Source organism: Cryptotermes secundus, unplaced genomic scaffold (genome assembly GCF_002891405.2).
Source record: "Cryptotermes secundus unplaced genomic scaffold, Csec_1.0 scaffold73, whole genome shotgun sequence".
NCBI lineage: Eukaryota > Metazoa > Arthropoda > Insecta > Blattodea > Kalotermitidae > Cryptotermes > Cryptotermes secundus.
Genome location: NW_019738871.1, coordinates 2,427,044 through 2,448,279, shown reverse-complemented (window position 1 = coordinate 2,448,279; position 21,236 = coordinate 2,427,044). Strand labels below are relative to the sequence as shown.

General features: G+C 42.5%; 1 protein-coding gene across 2 annotated transcripts in view; it reads right to left on the bottom strand.

The window, feature by feature from the left end:
* Nucleotides 1-21,236, bottom strand: part of LOC111871073 — a 436,676-nt gene that overhangs the window by 21,634 nt on the left and 393,806 nt on the right. For both annotated transcript variants that reach the window (XM_023863850.2, XM_023863851.2), the window contains 3 exons: nucleotides 7,955-8,116; nucleotides 2,697-2,880; nucleotides 1,281-1,424 (listed from right to left, as the gene is read on the bottom strand). In XM_023863850.2, the coding sequence (XP_023719618.1) occupies nucleotides 1,281-1,424; nucleotides 2,697-2,880; nucleotides 7,955-8,116 (490 nt within the window). The remainder of the gene's footprint in view (nucleotides 1-1,280; nucleotides 1,425-2,696; nucleotides 2,881-7,954; nucleotides 8,117-21,236) is intronic.

The window sequence follows — 21,236 nt, the reverse complement described above, 5'->3', positions numbered from 1 at the left end:
GGGAGACAGAACACAGTAACCAATGAGTAATAAGTATCACTCCTACTTCCAGTCGTGGAGGTAATTTGTTCAGACATTGTTGAAGGAGATTTTCATGTTTGTATTCAGTTCCTCCACATTAATAATAAGTTTTACATTACTTTGTTCTGCCTGATGTATCATATGTTATTAATCTCTTACATATTTTTTTTGGGATTATTATTATTCATATAAAATAATTTATTTACAAAATTCTTCTAAATCTATGTGTTTCTCCTTTGCTGTTCTCTACTTTTTTAGCTTACAGTAGGCTTATGCGATCTACATGCTGTCTGTTATCGCCCCCCCCCATCAACTTTTGAATGCCTGAACCAATCTTTATGAAACTTTTGTATATACATTGATGGCAACTAAGCCCATCTCTGCAAAGTACTATGTAAATTCCACCCATAAGTCTGAGTGTCTCTATGTATATCCTGCCAATCGTTGCAAGGCAACAGCTCTGTTAAATGTCTCCCTCCTTTAGTTGTTAGGCAACGGGTTGGTAAACATGTTCCCATGGCAAAAATTACACACAGCAATAGAAGAATTGTTGGATACACAATTTTCTGAGCTGTTCATGTTTTATCAGAGAGTTAGTGGTTTTGTCTGTGTATCGCTCAATTGTTGCTATGTAACAACTAGGTACAGACGTTGCTGTAGCAACAAAGAATTGTTGGAGGTGTCGTTTTCTGTTTGGTGTATGTCATATCAAAATTAGGCAATTAGTTCTTCCCAGAACTTCTGGCTTTTATTTCTTTCACTTGCAACAGAAGTATGAACAAAGGGAGTTGTATAATTGCAGATTTACTCCAGTATTTTATTTGCAGCAATGTTTCCCACATGACTTCTCCGCTTTAGGTTTTCCAATCAAAGTTTTGTATGCACTTCTCACTGCTCCCATCCTTTGTAATCTGATCTCCCTAATAATGTTTGATTAAGAATACAAATTACGAAGTTGCTCACTGTGTAATTTTCTCCATTCTCCTATTACAATCTCCCTCTTAGTTTCCAGTATTCTTCTCAGCACTTTGTTTTCGGACACCCTCTATATATGTTCTTCCATCAGCACAAAAGCTATATTTCACATGAAAGTAAAACAGGAAAAGTGATTTGAATTTACGTCTTTAAGACAGGAAATGGGAAGACATAAGATTCTAGTAGCAAACATTCTCTAAATTTAATTTCTTCTTACATTCTTAGTGATGCAATGTGATGTAGAAATTTTTCAAGAACTAGATAGATTGGTTATGTCTGCTTACTGGAAGAGCAGAGTCGCAGATCCCCGATCTGCAAACAGCACCACAGGTGGAGCATAACGTTCATTACTGCCACAGATCTGTGAGTCACCTGGTCGGGGACGGGGCTCAGCTCCATCCACAAGCTGCAGGAATCCCCCCTCACAGCTGCAAGCAACTGGACACCATTAATGTGCAAACAGCACACGAGATAACTACAAAATAATAACACAACAGTGTTGACTGTAATGGAAGAGGTGGCTGCAGCAGATAGAGGTGGTCATTGTAATACTGATTATTGTGGTCATGGTGACAATGAAACTAATTATGAAAAACTGTAAAGAAAATATCTGGAAACCATGGATTAGCTTTACCCAGTCTGTTTTGTGCAGGTCACTGCAGCAGATAGAGGTGGTCATTGTAATTCTGATTATTGTGGTCATGGTGACAATGAAACTAATTGTGAAAAACTGTAAAGAAAATATCTGGAAACCATGGATTAGCTTTACCCAGTTTAACTCTTCAGTATCAGAATGTTCTCAATATTAGAAATGTCTTCCTTTCTGAACAGTTAATAATAGTACTACCTTACAGAATGTGAGACTGTGTAGTCTGGTAGAAGTTCATCAGCGTTTAGAAAGAACGCACTGCTTCGAATTTTAGCCAAGGAAGCTCTGCTTGTAATGGAGGCAAAACATTCCTCNCTTATACTTTTTCTTCAACCCTGAAGATGGGGGCGATACGTTCCTCCGAAACGTCGGTTAACACCACATATACACGGTGCCAAATCCCAGAAGACTGCTTTCTTCATTCCTCCAAAATGTCAGTAATTTTCTACCGGATTACACAGCGTCACATCCCAGAAACTACTACTCTTTGCAGACACTACTGTGAGGACCTCAAATCCAGAACAGTTTATAAAAGTACTTTCAGCAAGGTTCATAACCCTAAAAGGAGGAGAAGGAGGACCGAACACCCAGCGAAACTTCAGCATACCTCATGCACTAAAATGAATTTTAATCAGATGGGCTTTGCAGAAGCTGTTCTCTTATCATGGAGCATGAGTGCAGCCATACATGTAAACCAATCTATTATTATAGTACTAAGTGACAAATCTACGAGTATTTAAATTATCAGTAAAGCAATGGTCATCTTGTTAGGGCAACCCTGGATCTGTATTCTTTTCTTTGTTGGACTGCTAAGTTTATATCTACAAGTATCTGCCACCAGCAATTTCGAAATGGGTTTCTTCCCATCTGAAGCACATTTTGAGATGGCTCATACGCGTAAGTTCCAAGCTGCTACTGCGGGCTTCATCAGTTCCGATTTAAACTCCTCAAAATGAACCCCCTTGCAGTGAAAGTCACCAAATTATGCATGCCAACAAACCACTAACATTTGATTAGTTCTACAACTGAAATGACACCTTTAGACACTCACCTGCTACCATTAAAGCGACCGACGCTTACAAGGCGGTAAACTTGAATCTCAACGCGCTGGCCAGTGTCCGGCTGAAGTAAGTACCAACAGAAACCTGGGCCTTCCAGGGACGGCGACTTGATCTGCCCGAAAGTCTTGCCTGAGCGTGCGACCAGATTGCGCGAGTCGATTGTAATGTTGCACACTGCAATACGCAAGACAGAAGTCGTTTTAGTCCGAATGCGGAAGTGACGATGGGCGCATGAGTTCTGCCACGTCTCATGTTAGCGACTGTTTATTTAATTTATTTGCGGCAATTCTTCACGTAAGGAGGCTGCCTCTTCCGCCCACAACCTATGACAGACCACAACACACAGACTTATGATCAGAAAACGTTTACCTATACCGCGTTTGATTTCAACCGGCCGCCAATTCAACATAGAGGCGTTTTCACACACACACTTTAAAAAATCGTATGTCATTTTTATTCAAGTGTCATGAATACCCTTCACAGCAAGTTTACATGTGCGAGTATAATGGACCCCCAAACTGGCTCTTCGGAAAGTTGCTACTTAACGTAAGTGAAAGCTGATGAAAGATTTCAGTATGAAACAGAAGAAATCACGTTTGTCTGAATCAGTTTATCCTGCACATGTCCCTGTTTCAATGGAATTACAGGTCATTACTGTAGCAATGCCTTTGTCTGCATGGCTGTACCGAGAAAACTGTTTCGAAATAATTGGGCGACCATTTTAACGTAACTGTACTTTGAATAAATAAAGATCAATTATTTATTCATGACGTTATTTTAAGGAGTATTAACCTGTATATCATGTAGTGTGGTGTGTATTTTTTTTTCTGTGGCGCTACAGCCCCAATTTGGGCCTAGGCCTACCTCCATGAAACTCTCCGTTTCACTTCGGTTTACTAGATCTTACACATTCGGTAGGACCCCTTTGGCGAGTGATCAGCTCGTCGCAAGGCCTCTACCTGTAGACAAACACAGAAAAACGCACACAAACATCCATGACCTGAGTGGGATTCGAACCCACGATCCCGGCTTCCGAGCGAGCGAAGACAGTGCATGCCTTAGACCGCTCGGCTACCGTGACCGGCAGTGTGGTGTGTATAGCTTGGATTAATTATGAGTATAAATAACAATTTAAAAACTAAGCGATGAACATTTGGTTTCAATATAATGCTGTGAAATTCTTGAATAGCTGAGCGATTGGTGACTTTGCTCCATGGAGTCAGCGAGTCAGTTCAATTAATAGTAATCGCCGTAGAATACGTCATTCTAGCAGATCTTATATGAATTAATTAAAATGAAGGCATTTTATTTCTTCATTCCTATGTTTTATTTGTTACGATGAATCTGTTTTTATGACTCAAAAAGGGTTAACTTGTACAGTGTCTCGTCCAATCGTCACGTTACTTCGGGCATATGCCCTTGGTTTGATTTGTTTCCTAGGAGTTTTACTGTTGCTACAGCAGAATCGAAAAATGAAGGTGTCAATTTCCTGGCTCATTTGTTTCATATCGATATATCGCAGAGACCAAATGGTAAATCTGGCAGTGTATCCAACGGTATTGAGAACTGCCAGGTATTAATTTATTCTGCACGTCCACTGATGCGAACGCCGCTGTTGAGTTGTATTCTGTTGTACGTATATAATATGTAGTTATTCGCTTCTCGTGTGTCCCTTAAAAGCAACTCGACTTTCCACTGCGACACTAAAATAAGACTTGAAGAGCCTTGCAGGCATTAACTTGACGCGTAAGTTGGATACCCTGGGAATTTTCGAACTTTACCCGCTGTAACTGTTGTACAATTGTTGCGTATTTCAGTATTCATACTCAGTGCTAACGTCTGCTGCCTGAAAGCAACGTCATGGCGATTTGTGTGAAACTGATGATTCATGGCATTTTGCGACGAATGAAGTTAAATATTCAAGCAATACAAAAGATTTGAAACTAAAGGTAACAATACGCAGAAAAGCATAAGAACAGAGCGCCAGGTACTGAATTTACCTTATCAGAATTCAGTGTGCTCTACCGGTGGAAGCAGAAATATGCTTTTCTCCAAACTGCCAACAAATCCTGGAAAGCATTTCGGGGGCCAAAATGTGGGGAATTCCGTGAACTCTGAGAAGACACTTCAAAGTACATTACAAAGAAACGAGGAACAATTCAAAGTAAGCAGGAGCTAGATTCTTCGCTTTGAGAAGGGCAAAGGATCATCACTTAGGAGCCGAACATCGCTAAGCCAACGAAAGGCAAGAGGGTTTGTTGGGAGGATTAGAGTACTTCACAAATTTGTTATAGGATTGAGAAAAACAGGCGTCCCGGATCAAACTCTTTGTATTTCGACATGCAAACAAACACGACAATTGGAGGGGAAGTGAAGAGAAGCGTAATTATCCTCACAACTAGGGAACCGGGACAGCGCGGGCGGCATATATCGACTGTCTGCGGGCTGGACGACAGAGGGGTCGGAGTTCAAGTCCCAGTAGGGTCAAGAATTATCCACAGCATCCAAACCGGCTCTGGATCCCACCCAGGCTCATATCCGATGTACAACGGAAGTGATAACGACATGTTGTGAGGTCGAAAGCAAATATGTGGATGCGGAAGGGGACAGTGAATCGACGACAGAGAGCAGTTCCTAGGACTACAATGTGTAAAGTAACTGCTATAAAAGTACTATTATTCTTAATAATAGGCAAGGAATTTTGCCGTTAAAAGGTTATAAATATTTTTCATCTTCATGGAACTCACGCCCCAAATTTCGATCGCAAAAAATACGGAACACGTGTGCGAGAATTGTGCGAGTGAATACGGTTTGTAGAGCCGTCAAATGGCGCCCCTATCGGCGTTCCAGCGAACTCCTTGCAATGAACGCGGTGCGGAAACATACTTCATTGTTATACATATACGTATAACTTTGGATTTCTTAAAGGCAGGAACGAGAAACATGTACTGAATAGTGGAATAAGCCTTAAAAATTTTAAAAGTGTTCTATGTATGTTACTTGTACAACACCATAAATACCGCGACTGTATTCCTGTTCCGTAAAAATTCCGTTAAGCACGCCTTAGTTCCCGCAGTATGGCGGTATTTATGTTCATGGACGAATGTAACAAAAACTTTTCTTCTTTAAAATTGTACGGAAATAAAGTGTACCCTTTCGATGATGCAGTTAGACACCCTAAAACGACTAACAGGTCAGCACGTTTTTGTATCATAACTTGCATTACTACCACTTAAACTCCCGCTCATATTTTGATGCGTTTGCATGAAAAAGTTGATGCCGATTTGGAGCCGGGCCCAGGCTTTGTAGCTTCGTGAACCAGGGGCTAGCCAGCTGGACCCGAGCCAGCTGTGATACCTGGCTGCCTACCTTCCCCTCCGTTCTATGTATAAATTACACTGCCGATATCTGAGGCCATTTGAAACACCTACGGCTTAAATTCGACCTTGCCTGTCTTCGCAGTGGCTCTTATGCGGGTCGACGGATGCAGAGGAAGTGTAAGGGTTTGTTCATTGGAAATCTGGAAGGAAATGTGAGAGATCATGATTTATAACGTTCGCAATACTTTTGTAATCATCAGAGCTGTGTCAGACGTGTGATCTTTTTCTTCATTACAACAAGCGAAAACTATGATGGTCTGCATCCAGTGCAATCCGCGCTAATCTTGAGGTAACAGAGACCTAATCTCTGCTTTTCATCTGCAAGAATGGGGAATTTTACAGTTTTCTATCCAAAGAAAATCTTTCGTAGATAAAAAATCCGACAATGCAATCTAATGTAGATACAAATGTAGTTAAAATTCACGTTCACCTTTATCTCGTGCCTTATTCTGAAGTGAATGGAGAAATAACTTAAAGTATAATCTTTGAAAGTTTTCGAAATTTCCAAAAAAATTAAAAAAAACACAGCGTACGTTGCCCTTAAATAATGATATAATAAAGTCTGAAAATTTTCACGTTTTAAGATATTACTTGTACTTATTATCCACACTTAATGGATAGATTGTATAATTATTGGAGTTAAAAAAAAGATATTACTTTTGTTTTCCTAATAAGGTAGAAGGGAAATAAATATTAAGACTATTTTTAATATTTCACAAATTCTGCTTTATCTGGAATAATGGTATAACAAACATTTTGGAATTAAAATTGCTCAAGGGCATCTATGCTATAAGAGTAACCCGGCCACTTGGAGGTTGAGGGGTCCTACAGTGTACAATCTAGTGCTAGGGGAAAGCAGTCTTCTGGGATTTGGCACCGTGTATATGTGGTGTTAACCGACGTTTCGGAGGAACGTATCGCCCCCATCTTCAGGGTAGAAGAAAAAGTATAAGAATTCTGCAAGCGACAACACCGTGAGAAACGGTAAAGCAGACTGGAAATATACCAGCTATGTTCAGCAGAGAGGGTAGGGGGGAAGTGCAAGTAAACAAGTGAAAGCAGTGGTGTGGGAAGGGTAGGGGAAGGGAGCTGGGACAAGCATGGTTTCCCTGCTTTCACTTGTTTACTTGCACTTCCCCCCTACCCTCTCTGCTCAACATAGCTGGTATATTTCCAGTCTGCTTTACCGTTTCTCACGGTGTTGTCGCTTGCAGAATTCTTATACTTTTTCTTCTACCCTGAAGATGGGGGCGATACGTTCCTCCGAAACGTCGGTTAACACCACATATACACGGTGCCAAATCCCAGAAGACTGCTTTCTTCATAGTCACCGCCGTGAAAGCCTCAAATCTTACATAGTGCTAGGGGGTCCGCTTATTCGAAAATTTCGAGAACCACTGCTTTGAAGAATTCAGCGTTCAGTAGCCATTTGCCAGCCACAGCTTTCTTCGTGCCTAGTTTTGCCAACCGCGGCATTTCGGTTTGGTGCAGGAAGAGAATAAGCACAACTACAGACTTCGTCGAAGAGCCACCATAGCTCAGTCGGTATAGTGACTGGCTACGTGCTGGACGACTGAGGGGTCGATGTTTGAATACCGGTAGGGACAAACATTATCTCTTCTCCATGCCGTCCAGACCGGCTCTGGGGTCCATCAAACCTCCTATCCAATTGGTACCGGGGGCTCTTTCCCCGGGGTTAAAGCTGCAGGGACGTGAAGCTGGCCGCTCACCTCCAGCTAGTGCCGAGGTCAAGAAAATATGGATATATACGTCCAGTCCCCTATACGCTTTCATAGCTTAGTGCTGGTAAATAAATGGCTAGAAGACGTAGGAAGTTAGGCGTGTGACTATGTGTTGGGGTACTCAACTGTTGCTGCAGTGCTGCTCCAGGCCACACTGACTGCAGCGGTTAGGTGAGTCTCTCCCGCAGTGGCAGCCCCCATCTCGCACGCAACACGCACAGTCTTGTCGAGACGAATCGAAGGGACATCTGCAGCCCTTGGCTTCTTGTGTCCACAGGTCTACCTGACCTGCAAGCAAATAAATTGAAACCCTGTTCAACAAATTAAACAGACCCGTAGGAGGAAAAACATAGAGACATATTTTGTATGTCATTTGCGTCGCATATTTACGTATTTATGCAGGGTTTATTGGTCTCTATTTTTATGGGGCTCGCTAAACAGTAAGTACGCTAATAAGGAAAGTAGTTGTGTATAAATTACTGCATAATGAGGAGCTTCATAACTTGTACTCTTCTCCAAGTATAATTAGAATGATCAAGTCAAGGAGGATGAGGTGGGCAGGGCATGTAGCACGAATTGGGGAGAAGATGAATGCATATAGGATATTAGTGGGAAAGCCAGAAAGAAAGAGACCACTGGGAAGACCAAGGTGTTTGTGGGTGGACAATATTAAAATGGATCTTAGAGAGATAGAATGGGATGATATGGATTGATCTGGCTCAGGATAGGGGCCAGTGGATGGCTCTTGTGAACAGGGTAATGAACCTTCAGGTTCTATAAAATGCTGGGAAATTCTTGAGTAGCTGCAGAATTGGCCTCTTTTCAAGAAGAGTTCAGCTCCATGAGTAAGTAAGTAAGTAAGTAAGTAAGTATGTTGTGTATAAAGGTCACATGTCAGGTTATAACGGATCGAGAATTATCCTGATGAAATCAAAATACTGATATTCAGACTTACTGGGGTTTTGGGCTTTGTACATCGTCCGGTATTCTAACAACTGTAAAACACAACGTTTCGGAATCTGGATCTGTTTCCGTCCTCAGGTGGTGGGAGATACCTACTCTGCTGGGTCCCTTAGAAACAGCTAACCTCAATCACTGGACGATCCAGTGATTGAGGTTAGATTAGCTCATAAGGACATAAGAAGTTTTCGTGGAATTTTGCAAAAGTAGATTCATTTGACCTTGCAATTCTGAAATGAATTTGTTGCCTTTCGTCATGCCTGCCCATGAACCGAAACACGAAGTGTAACAAGACAAATATAATTTATTGATATATGCAGTATAATCGATTTTATTAAAATCGTGGCCAATCTATTGTGCTGTTGTGTAGACGGCCCTAATACCATCGGTGACACATATATATAACAGGATGGAATAGAACGAAAAATTGATATGCAAAATTGTCTGGCCCTGCGACAGAATATAACAAGCAGGGTCTGGGGTTCTCACGGAGGTGGTTATGGGGAGTTTCGTATTCCGGTATATAAAGCAGTGTTGTCCGCCGGCATCCAACTGTCGTGCCTGCACCGGTTCTCACTGTCTCTTCGCTTGCGGATTTTCTTATTTTTCCTTCTACCCTGAAGATGGAGGCGATACGTACCTCCGAAACGTCGGTTAACATCACATCTACACGATGCTACATCCCAGAAGACTGCTTTCTTCTTGTGAATGATAATTTGAAGAATATATTTAAAAATTTTATGTAAGATTTGAGGCTTTCACGGCGGTGACTATGAAGAAAGCAATCTTCTGGGATTTGGCACCGTGTATATGTGGTGTTAACCGACGTTTCGGAGGAATGTATCGCCTCCATCTTCAGGGGAGAAGAAAAAATATAAGAAACCTGCAAGCGGAGAGACCGTGAGGTCTACCCTGAAGATGGAGGCGATACGTTCCTCCGAAACGTCGGTTAATACCACATATACACGGTGCCAAATTCCAGAAGATTGCTTTCTAAAAATTTTATGTTATTGTTGACTTCTCTCTCCTGTGGCAGGCTAAATATTAAAGCAGATTTTCATAACTGCAGCTCCGGGGTATGCGAACCGATTTTAAAAATTTGTAATTAACCTAATTCTATAATTCGCCCAAATCCTGGCTATGCATTAAAATCTCTCAACTCTTCGTATCCAGTTTTCTGGAGCGCAAACGCTGTATATTACGAGTGACCTCGTCAAACGGGATTACAGCGTTGCTCCCGGTTGCTCTTACTGACTGCATTACTAATTTAGTTTTCCCCGGCAAAATGCAGCACATGCAGAATTCAGTGGGCAGAAAGTACCATCAGGTTTCTGTGTGGTCGACTGCTTGACCCATTAGTCACTTTCTGGTCAATCATTAAGTGTCTGCCCACGAGTGTCTGCCAGTCTGCTACTTCATTAATTAACGGAATCCGATGAATGAGTCAGACATTTAATCGATAAACTTCTCAATCAACCAACCATCCATTTAATTTGATATGTGAGGCAATCTTTTATTTAATCAATCAGCCTCCCTCGTTGTTAATCAGTTGTCCGATAGGCATATAAGCAGGTCGCGGTAAACAAGGGGACATTGGTTCAGCACAAGACATTAGCCACAGTTCGAAACATGCGGATGAAATTTCTAGTTGTAACACAACAGACACAAATAAGGAGGACACAGTCCTTGTAAAACCAATAGGTGCTCAAATAGCCTAGAAATCTCTCGCCTTTTATGGACACCTAAGCTCATTACCTCCTCCACAAAAGCGCACCACTGGATCCGATCCTTATCCAGATGAATTTAATCGCATCCCATTTCTTTAATGTCCATCTGAATATTATCCTTCACTGTTTAGTTGTACAAAGTGTGTTCTCCCTTCATGTTTCCAAACTAATATTTTGTATGCAGTTCATATTTCTCATACATGTCATATACGCCGCATGTCTTAGCCTCACTTACTTGATCACCCCAGTAATATGTTGCTTTTCAATACGAAATTGTCTCCAGTCTGCAAAAACTCGGTTCTTAGGTCCAAATGTAGCGGTCACCGTAGTCTAGGGGTAATGTTCCCACCTCATGACTCAAGGTACGCGGGTTCAAACCCGGCGGAGGTCGTGGAATTTTTAAGGGCGGAAAAATTCATGGAACAAGTCCTCCGGGAGGGACTTTAAGCCGTGTGTCCCGTGTCGTAGATTTACGGCACGTAAAAGAACCGCATGTCTCTAGGAGACCTCTGAGCAAAATTAGGCAACAATTTCCCGCGCAAGTAGTCTCCAATGCCTCTGGTGGATGGCGGAAGCATCAAGGTACCGGGGGCCGACCTTGTTGGCTCTACGGGGGCTGGTGGCACGCACCATTACCGGTAGGGTATGGCGACAGTAAAAATTAAAAGGGGGATGCACAATGGACCAATAACTGGTCTAAGTGCATGGGGAAACCCACCCCATCTCATAATACATACATACATAGGTCCAAATGTCACGTTCAGCAGCCTACTCTCAAACATCCTTCGTTTGTGTTATTTCCTCAGGGCGGCAGACAAATTTCATATCCATATAAAAATAGACAAAATCGTAGCTTAGAGAAAAGGCAAAGCTATTCCTGTAACAGGCCGTGGAGGTCCATAAAGTTGTGAGATGTTGAGGTTCCCACATTATCTAGATAATCGGCTCACAGATTGCGGTGATATTGTCAGCCTGACTCGACCGCTCTTTACCCTCCGGAAGATTCTTGGTCCTCATTTCTGTAGATGCTGAGTCGACCCGAAGATTATAGTGCTGTTGGAAGGTTAGGTCAATTATAAATTCAATGACCTTACCGGGATTCGATCCCGCGACCTTCCGGCTTGTAGCATAGCGCCTCAACAAATTACGCTAGCGCATGCCCCCAAACAGTAGCTTTATATAGTTGAATATTTATGCTTTAGATATGAGTTGGGACGAGGGTAAAGTCGGAACTGCATCACAACAAGCATTTCTTACGCTTTATTTATCTGTGAATGTATTTCATGCAGAAGCTTCTTGAAATGAATACATTAGGTTAGGGTTTTCAGTTCTCAATACGCCCGCTAATTCTCTACTATAAATCGCATTGTTTTGAGGACTGGATGTTAAGGATGGACAGTCCTTTGCACACTTTTCGGCTTCGTCTGTCGTCCTCGCAACCAATCAGGCAGAAGGACCCTCAGAGTCAGCTATATCAGTTTGTCTGTCATTCCGGCAGGCGGGTTGTTAATCCACGAGGGCAGGAAGTAGACAAGGGCCGATCATTTATCCAGAATCGATTACGTATACTAGATTTTAACTTAATTTTAGTGGATAATTTACTCAGAGATTCACTTTAAAGAGAGTACCTACTGTCGACGGATTAAACGGCTAACTGAAATACGTATATTCAGTACACAGGGTGACAATTAAGTTCCTGAACTGACGTTGTTACAGTAATACTACTAAAGCCATCTATCGGGGATGAACGGGACTAGTTAGGGAGAACGTTTATTTATATGACGCGCAAGTTTCAACTTGTCTGGTTGATGCATATGAGGATTACAGTTGTTTTCGTGTTGAAATGTCGAAAAGTGCGTGCGGTGAAGAATGTTTATCGAGAACAATCCAATCGAAAAGGTGAAGATCTCTTTGTAACACCACTGTAACACAAGAAGATTTATTGAGGAGAACTGGCAAGTTACGCGGTTTGTTTCACAACAGGATTTTAGCAGTAGGTATAGTAACACCAATGGCCAAATGAACGTGACTTAATGGACTGAACACCTTCCAAACCACTGCACGAGTTGTCTCACTGCAAGCATAACGCCGAGGCAGAAGACTATACGAAACACACATTTTCATTTTTATACAGTAATGACAGTTCCCAGCGTGTTAGGTGGGTCCCTGGTCACCACGGCATAGCGCGTCCTCAGGTTGCTGATGTTAGGTGGGTCCCTGGTCGCCACGGCATAGCGCGTCCTCAGGTTGCAGGTGTTAGGTGGGTCCCTGGTCACCACGGCATGGCGCATCCTCAGGTTGTAGGTGTTAGGTTGGTCCCTGATCACCACGGCATGGCACGTCCTCAGGTTACGGATGTTATGTGGGTCCCTGGTCACCACGGCATGGCGCGTCCTCAGGTTACGGATGTTATGTGGGTCCCTGGTCACCACGGCATGGCGCGTCCTCAGGTTACGGATGTTATGTGGGTCCCTGGTCACAACGGCATGGCGCGTCCTCAGGTTGCGGATGCTAGGTGGGTCCCTGGTCACCACGGCATGGCGCATCCTCTGCTTGCAGGTGTTAGGTGGGTCCCTGGTAACCACGGCATAGCGCGTCCTCAGGTCGGGGATGTTAGGTGGGTCCCTGGTCACCACGGCATAGCGCGTCCTCAGGTTGCGGATGTTAGGTGGGTCCCTGGTCACCACGGCATGGCGCGTCCTCAGGTTACGGATGTTATGTGGGTCCCTGGTCACCACGGCATGGCGCGTCCTCAGGTTACGGATGTTATGTGGGTCCCTGGTCACAACGGCATGGCGCGTCCTCAGGTTGCGGATGCTAGGTGGGTCCCTGGTCACCACGGCATGGCGCATCCTCTGCTTGCAGGTGTTAGGTGGGTCCCTGGTAACCACGGCATAGCGCGTCCTCAGGTCGGGGATGTTAGGTGGGTCCGTGGTCACCACGGCATAGCGCGTCCTCAGGTTGCGGATGTTAGGTGGGTCCCTGGTCACCACGGCATGGCGCGTCCTCAGGTTGCGGATGCTAGGTGGGTTCCTGGTCACCACGGCATGGCGCATCCTCTGCTTGCAGGTGTTAGGTGGGTCCCTGGTCACCACGGCATAACGCGTCCTCAGGTCGGGGACGTTAGGTGGGTCCCTGGTCATCACGGCATAGCGCGTCCTCAGGTTGCGGATGTTAGGTGGGTCCCTGGTCACCACGGCATGGCGCGTCCTCAGGTTACGGATGTTAGGCGGGTAACTGGTCACCACGGCATGGAGCGCCCTCAGGCCGCAGATGTTATGTGGGTCCCTGGTCACCACGGCATGGCGCGTCCTCAGGTTGCGGATGCTAGGTGGGTCCCTGGTCACCACGGCATGGCGCGTCCTCAGGTTGCGGATCTTATGTGGGTCCCTGGTCACCACGGCATGGCGCGTCCTCAGGTTGCGGATGGAAGAGACGGCCTCCAGATATGGATGGAAGCCGCGAATGTGTTGAATAAGCATTCGCGGACAGCAGACAAGGGGTGGTCATCCAGCTTGTGGGTTGGGAATGAGACTATGAACTCCTCACCGCAAAAAAATAAGCTTGTTACGAAATGTGTCAAAGAGCCTCGGACCTGGACGGATTCTTTTCATAAACGGCCTAAGATAAGAGGAATGGACAGGAGATTTGGGACATGGACTGTAAGAAGTCTGTGTAGCGCAGGTTCGCTCAGGGCGGTGGAGGAAGAAATATCAAAATGTAAATTAGATTTAAATACAAGAAGCTCTGGAAAGAACAGATCGCCTGGTTTCATTTGATACAAAACGGATTGCACGGAAAACGACGCGTTTAACCATTGTTCTATTGTTGCGGCAGCAACTATTTTTTACCGAGCCGTTACTTAGCAACAACAAGAGGGCACACATATAGACGCACAGACTGATAGAAGGGATTTATGAAATATGCCGCTGAGGTGCAATGACATACATTCCAAATTTGGTTCAGCCATTCAAAGCTGATCAGGGTGATACAAAGACATAGAGGCGACATGATGATCGCAAAACAAAACTCCGTGGCCGTTAGTCCGCAAGCGAACCATACCGACCGAGCGACCGCCGCTTGTTGACGAAGTTTAGTGCCAACTTCTTCGGATAGATGGTGTCGCGTGGTCAGCGCAACGAATCCCCAACGGCTGTTAATTTCGGTTTTCTGGACCGGAGCCGATATTTCCTTGAAATAGGTCCTCAATTATCCTCACGAGGCTGAGTGGACCCGGTTCCAGACCCACTACTTCTCAGAAATAATCTTGTAGCTCCGGAAATCGAACCCGGACCTGTGGATCTGTAGCCAGGAACGCTGACCACTAGACCACAGAGGCGGTCGGTAATCTCAAAACTATACTTCTATTTTTTCAAAATAAGGAAAGTAATTTAAAAAATAACAGAAATTTTTAAGGTTGAATATGTGTACTACAAAGAGGAGCATACACTTCTTTTCTTTCAAGAGCTTTCTCCTTATCCAATCTAAAATTCCTTTCTGAATCTTACTCTGATTCAGTCCAGAGAGAAAGTAAGTAAGCAGGAGCAAGGCGAAGAGAGAGCGTGTTTAGGGTTATGTACATAGTTCAAACCGATTTCCGGACTCTATTACTGTTGGCTCCTTTCATGCCCAACTGCTCTTCAATGGCACCTTCCAACACACCGCTACTGCCCTTCTCATCTGAGCTCCTTTCACTGCGTATCGATTATTTGCCATCTACTGCCGAGGCTCCCGCAAACACAATTTAGTGTAAATTTCCCATCCTAAACGAGTTCAAATTATGACGTCAGTGATAACTTTTTTTCATAATACTAGTATTACGGTCTTTGAGGTTAAATGATATATTCTTCTGCGATCGATTTTGACTTCCTGATAGACCTTCCCCAGTATATGACTCTAATTTGTTTTATAATATTATTTTTCTAAATATTACTCCAGTTTTTCTCTTGCCAGTTTTTGCTGTTATGAAAATGTTATGAATTATACTTAACGAGCATAGCACTTTGTAACATGTTTTATACCAGCTGTTTCGATATATGCAACGATATATCGTTTCTTATAAGCCAAAGAGAACTTTGTCTTTTACATTTACTTCATGTAAATTACCGTATGATATGTATTGCAATATATTTATTACCTGCTTGAACCTTTTGTGATATCTTTTGTTACTACTGTATCTGTTTAAACTAATAGTTTACTAATGAGAACTTTTTCATTTGGTTGTGTACAACTGTAAGCCTTCATTAGAACGTAGTTATTAATGTTCTCTGCAAATTTGATTCTGATTAGATTAATACTAGGATAAATGCTGTATTTTTATTTGTGTTTTGACGTCAACTGAGGTTTCTGGCTTCTGTTCATAAAAGTAAGAAAGTAAAGGTATCCCTGTAACAGGCCTTGGAGGCCCATAGGCTTGTGAAATGTTGAGGTTCCCACATTATCTAGACAATCGGCTTACACATGGCGGTAAGGTTGTCACCCTTATGCGACGGCCGCCCTTTACCCCCAAGAATTTCTATCAGAGGCTGAGTCGACCCCAGGGCCATAGTGCGGCTGGAAGGATTAGGTAAATTGAAAAAATCCATGACTTCATCGGGATTCGATTCCGCGTCCTTCCGGCTTGTAGCATAGTGCCTCAACCAAATACGCTACCGCATTCCTTTATAAAATTTCTTTTTCATACCCCTTCGTCTTTCATGCAGGTGAACATAAATTAACTTATATTTCAATAACTGCTACAAAATGTCTCATCTTAATTCCTTGCTATGCTGAAGTGGACCATATGTTAGCAGAAATATTAACATTTCTTCTATAATTAAGAATTTATTAAGTTTTGTCTGCCTGCTAGACTACTACGATCAATATGAAAAAAGTGCTCATAGAGTTCAGTGCCGTGTTATAAACTCTGTGGCTTTTAGTCCTCAAGCGAACTATACCGACCGAGCGACCGCCGCTTGTCGGCGAAGTTAGTGTCAACTTTTGCGGATAGAGAGCGTCGCGTGGTCAGCGCAACGAATCCCTACGGCCTTTAATCTCGGTTTTTTAGACAGGAGCCGCTACTTTTCCATTCAAGTAGCTTCTCAATTATACTCACGAGGATGAGTGGACCCCGTTCCAGACCCACTACTTCTCCGAAAATTTGGTAGCACCGGGAATAGAACCCGGGACCTCTGGATCTGTAGTCAGGAACTCTTGACCACTAGCCCACAGAGGAGGCTTAGTGCAGTGTTACAGGCCTACATAATTAAAACATTTCAAAGAGATGCTAACATTCAAGCCACAAAGACACGCAGTATTCCCATGTGTGTGTTTTAGAACTATGCGGCTTGTTTTGTACCAGTTGTTTTCTCACCAGCGCCGAGGCTTGGCACGGAGAGTGTGTGGAATGTTAAACAAATTAAACTCTCACATTCAAGTCAAAGTCTCCTGGAATATACATTTGGGATTCAGAGCAACATGCATTTTCATTCACACGTTTTGGAAATACACTTTGTTCTGTTCACGAAAGTGGAATTAAGAAGGCATTATGTCTCTGTTATTATGCAAATTCGGCTTACAAGCAGACGGAGCAATTAATCACATTCAAAGCTTTTTATCTCAGCAGCATAATTGTTTTTGTTCTTAGTGCCTTTGTTTTACCGAAGTTTTGTATTGACCTTTGCCCCGTTCGCCCTAAATACATTTTCTAGCAATAAAAGCGTCTAGGAAAATCGGCGGTTCCTTTCTTTCTGTCTTAGACATTTAAATTAAGGCATTTAATCAGTTTTTTCCCTTGGCACTACAGCCCCAGTGGGCCTAGGCCTACCTCCATGAACTTCTCCGTTTACTTCGGTTTTTCTATATCTTACACAGTCGGTAGGACTCCTTTGGCGGGTGATTAGCTAGTCGCAAGGCCTCTACCTGTACACAAACACAGAAAAACGCAAACACACAAACTAAAGATCCATGCCCTGAGTGGGATTCGAACCCACGATCCTGGCTTCCGAGCGAGCGAAGACAGTTCATGCCTTAGACAGCTCGGCTACCGTGACCGGCCTTAATCAGTTTTTAGTCCACGATATTTTAGTAGATCTTTAGTATGAGTTATCATTAATAGTCCAGGTGTTTAGAACATAAAGTATAGATGAATTTCACGTTGCTATGCATTATGACAAGAATTATGAACAAATCATAAAAGCTGACTAAAATTTTTAACATCGAAATATCTGATTAAAGAAAGGTTACATCCTATTTCAAAGTAACATCCCAGTAGTTCAGTGAAGTCTCAGGTATTCTAAATGCATCACACGTATTGTGAGAGAACGAGTGAACTTCAGATAGTACAGATCCTGAAATCACAGAGGTGTCCGTTACTGGGCAATGTAACAGTAAGATGCATATACTTGACAACGAATACGAGGACACAACAGTCGAGAAACTGTTTGAGACGGCGTTGTCTGAGCAGTATGTAACGTGGCACGCCAGAGCAATCGGGAAAGACTAAGCCGACGGGAAAGCGTGGGACCAGACAGCCTGAAACCTGGAAAATCTGATGCAAAGAGATCGTTTGGGAGACTTAGGCAGGGGTGGGAGCACAAAGTAAAATAAATCTTGAAAAACTGTACTTGAGAATGTGGACTGGGTTATTTGCTTAAGGTATGGTGCTGAAGTGTAGTGTTCTCCACACAGAACTTGGGAATTTACTGGCCAGCACAATGCCCGTCAGCATGTCTGTCCAAAGAAGTTAATTTTCTTTTAGGATTTTATAATTCAGTCAATATGTAAACTACACAGTGTCACAGATAAGGCGTTTGATAAATTGGAAATGATTTTGAAGGAAGGGTTCATCTCCCAATCGAATTATTATCTCGGAATTTGTCTGAAGTACTGTGGAAAACCACGAGAAATCTGCAGCAGTAGCCAATATTCATTCGGGATTCGTACTTATTAGGTTCAAGTGGAGCGTAGTACAGTCAGAGAGCAATATGTGTTGAAAGGCAACCATAGATAAATATTTCTGTCACTTGAAATTTTTTAATATTTGGGATACATGGCTTAATATTGGGTGACCGGAGGAAGGTATCCAAAATAAAAAAATATATATCTCGGAAAGTAATTGTCATACACGTATTCGGTTTGTGTCATCGGAAAGGAGAACCCTCTAAGTTTTTTATTTATTTTTTCTTTTTTCTTCCATGGCCGGCTTACGCGAATGCGCCGCCACATTTCTGCCACCATGTTAGGAATCTCTTGGACGGAATGATAGCTGGGAGATAGATCGGCAGAAGTGGACCAGTCGCTTGGCATCCCAGGTCGCCATTTTTTCTTATGAGGTCATGTGAAGAACATTGTCTATCGGCTTAAGATCAACGATCTACAACACCTGAAAACCCGCATAAGGGACACTGTGGCTATGGTAACACCAAACATGCTTCAAGCCTGGATATTTGTCGTGCCATCAAGGGAGCCCAGTTGAAATTTACTGAGAAAGTTATATACACAGAAAACTTTGACAGTTTCTCTTTGTAATGGTGTAACCCATTAATATGTATAATAAATTCTGAGACATAATGATTTCATTTTTGATACCTTTCATCCGGACACCCTGTACAGTTGAGAGTACTATATGATGAAAGGCAACCATAGATAAATATTTCTGTCTTTGAATATTTGGGATACCTGACCTAATATAATAATTAGCAGACACTCCGAATATATATATATATATATATATACAGTATCTTGTAATATGTTGTGATTTACGTCACACGTAGCTATAGGTATATATACACGTGAAAGCCGATAATTTTGCTTCAGAACTTGTGACGTCACGTGATCTCTGGCAGAAATTTTCTGCTTAGAATGGACTGCACGCTCACCCCTCTCTGCTTTTGTGCACACTTCTCCGCAGTATGCATTTTCTTTGTCTCCTTCAATTTTCTTTTCTTTTATATCCGGCGAAGTACCTTCTGCAGCGAAATAGGGAGGGGGAAACATGGCATATGAAGAGGGGTGCTTCGAGAACTGGATAAACTGTGTGGAGTTCTGCGGCTCACTGGATATTCACTGCAGTGAAAATTATAAAGTTGTATTTTGCAATTCTATCTCAGTCTCTTTCAAAATTCACTTGTGAGCCCATAGAACTGTGCATTTCTGTTCCCCCACCCCCTGTCACTGTATATATAAATATTCTGTACACATAAACAAAGGGTAGTTTCTTCAACAGAATCAGGTTCGTGTTCTACTTTTCAAGGATCAAAATTTATGTAAAATTTTAAAATAATAAATCATAAAAATGGTAGTTTCTTCAACAGAATCAGGTTCGTGTTCTACTTTTCAAGGATCAAAATTTATGTAAAATTTTAAAATAATAAATCATAAAAATGGTAGTTTCTTCAACAGAATCAGGTTCGTGTTCTACTTTTCAAGGATCAAAATTTATGTAAAATTTTAAAATAATAAATCATAAAAATGGTAGTTTCTTCAACAGAATCAGGTTCGTGTTCTACTTTTCAAGGATCAAAATTTATGTAAAATTTTAAAATAATAAATCATAAAAATGGTAGTTTCTTCAACAGAATCAGGTTCGTGTTCTACTTTTCAAGGATCAAAATTTATGTAAAATTTTAAAATAATAAATCATAAAAATGGTAGTTTCTTCAACAGAATCAGGTTCGTGTTCTACTTTTCAAGGATCAAAATTTATGTAAAATTTTAAAATAATAAATCATAAAAATGGTAGTTTCTTCAACAGAATCAGGTTCGTTTTCTACTTTTCAAGGATCAAAATTTATGTAAAATTTTAAAATAATAAATCATATCACAGCAAACAAGGAATTGAATTTCGTTGTAACAAGAGATGTAACAACATTTTTCTTCTCCATATCTTCTTCAGCTCTTACTGAGTTGGTTCTGTGCGCTGATAGGATTCAGAATTAGTTTTCAAAACAAACATCTTTCACTCACACATTTAATAGCACTTTCTGAACGGGAGACAATCCACTTGCTAGGCCACTGACAACACAGGGGACCACAAGATAACAAAAATACGCATATATCCATGCGCTGTACAGGATTGTAGCCCGTGATACCAGTGTTCAGGGCAGTCAAAGATCGTAAAATACTCTTATTACACACTTTCGAAGACATCTCCTTCGAAGAATGCCGTCTTCTGGGATGTGGCCCCGTGTAGATCTTGTGTGAAACGATGTTCCTCCAAAAGGTCGGTTCACACAAGATTTATTCTTCATAGTGTTTTTATTTTTTTAGTTATTTAGAGAGGGTGGGTTTCCCCATGCACCGCTACCAGTTTGATCTATTGTGCTTCCCTCTATGATATTCTACAAGTCTCTATACCCTACCGATAAATGGCGCGTACCATCAGCACCGCCGAGCAAGCGAGTTCGGCCACTTGCTTAGAGGTGTCTATAATGCTCCCCCCATCTATCAGAGGCCTTAGAGACTATTGTTGGGCGGGAAACGTCCTGGAATTTGGCTCAGTGATCCCCTTTGGGGATATGAGGTTCTTTTACGTGCCGTATTGTTGGGCGGGAAACGTCCTGGAATTTGGTTCAGTGATCCCCTTTGGGGATATGAGGTTCTTTTACGTGCCGTAAAGTTACGACACGGGACACACAGCTTAAAGTCCCTCCCGGAGGACTTGTTCCCTGAATTTTTCCGGCCTTAAAATTTCGACGACCTCCGCCGGGTATTCGAACCCGCGTACCACGAGTCATGAGGTG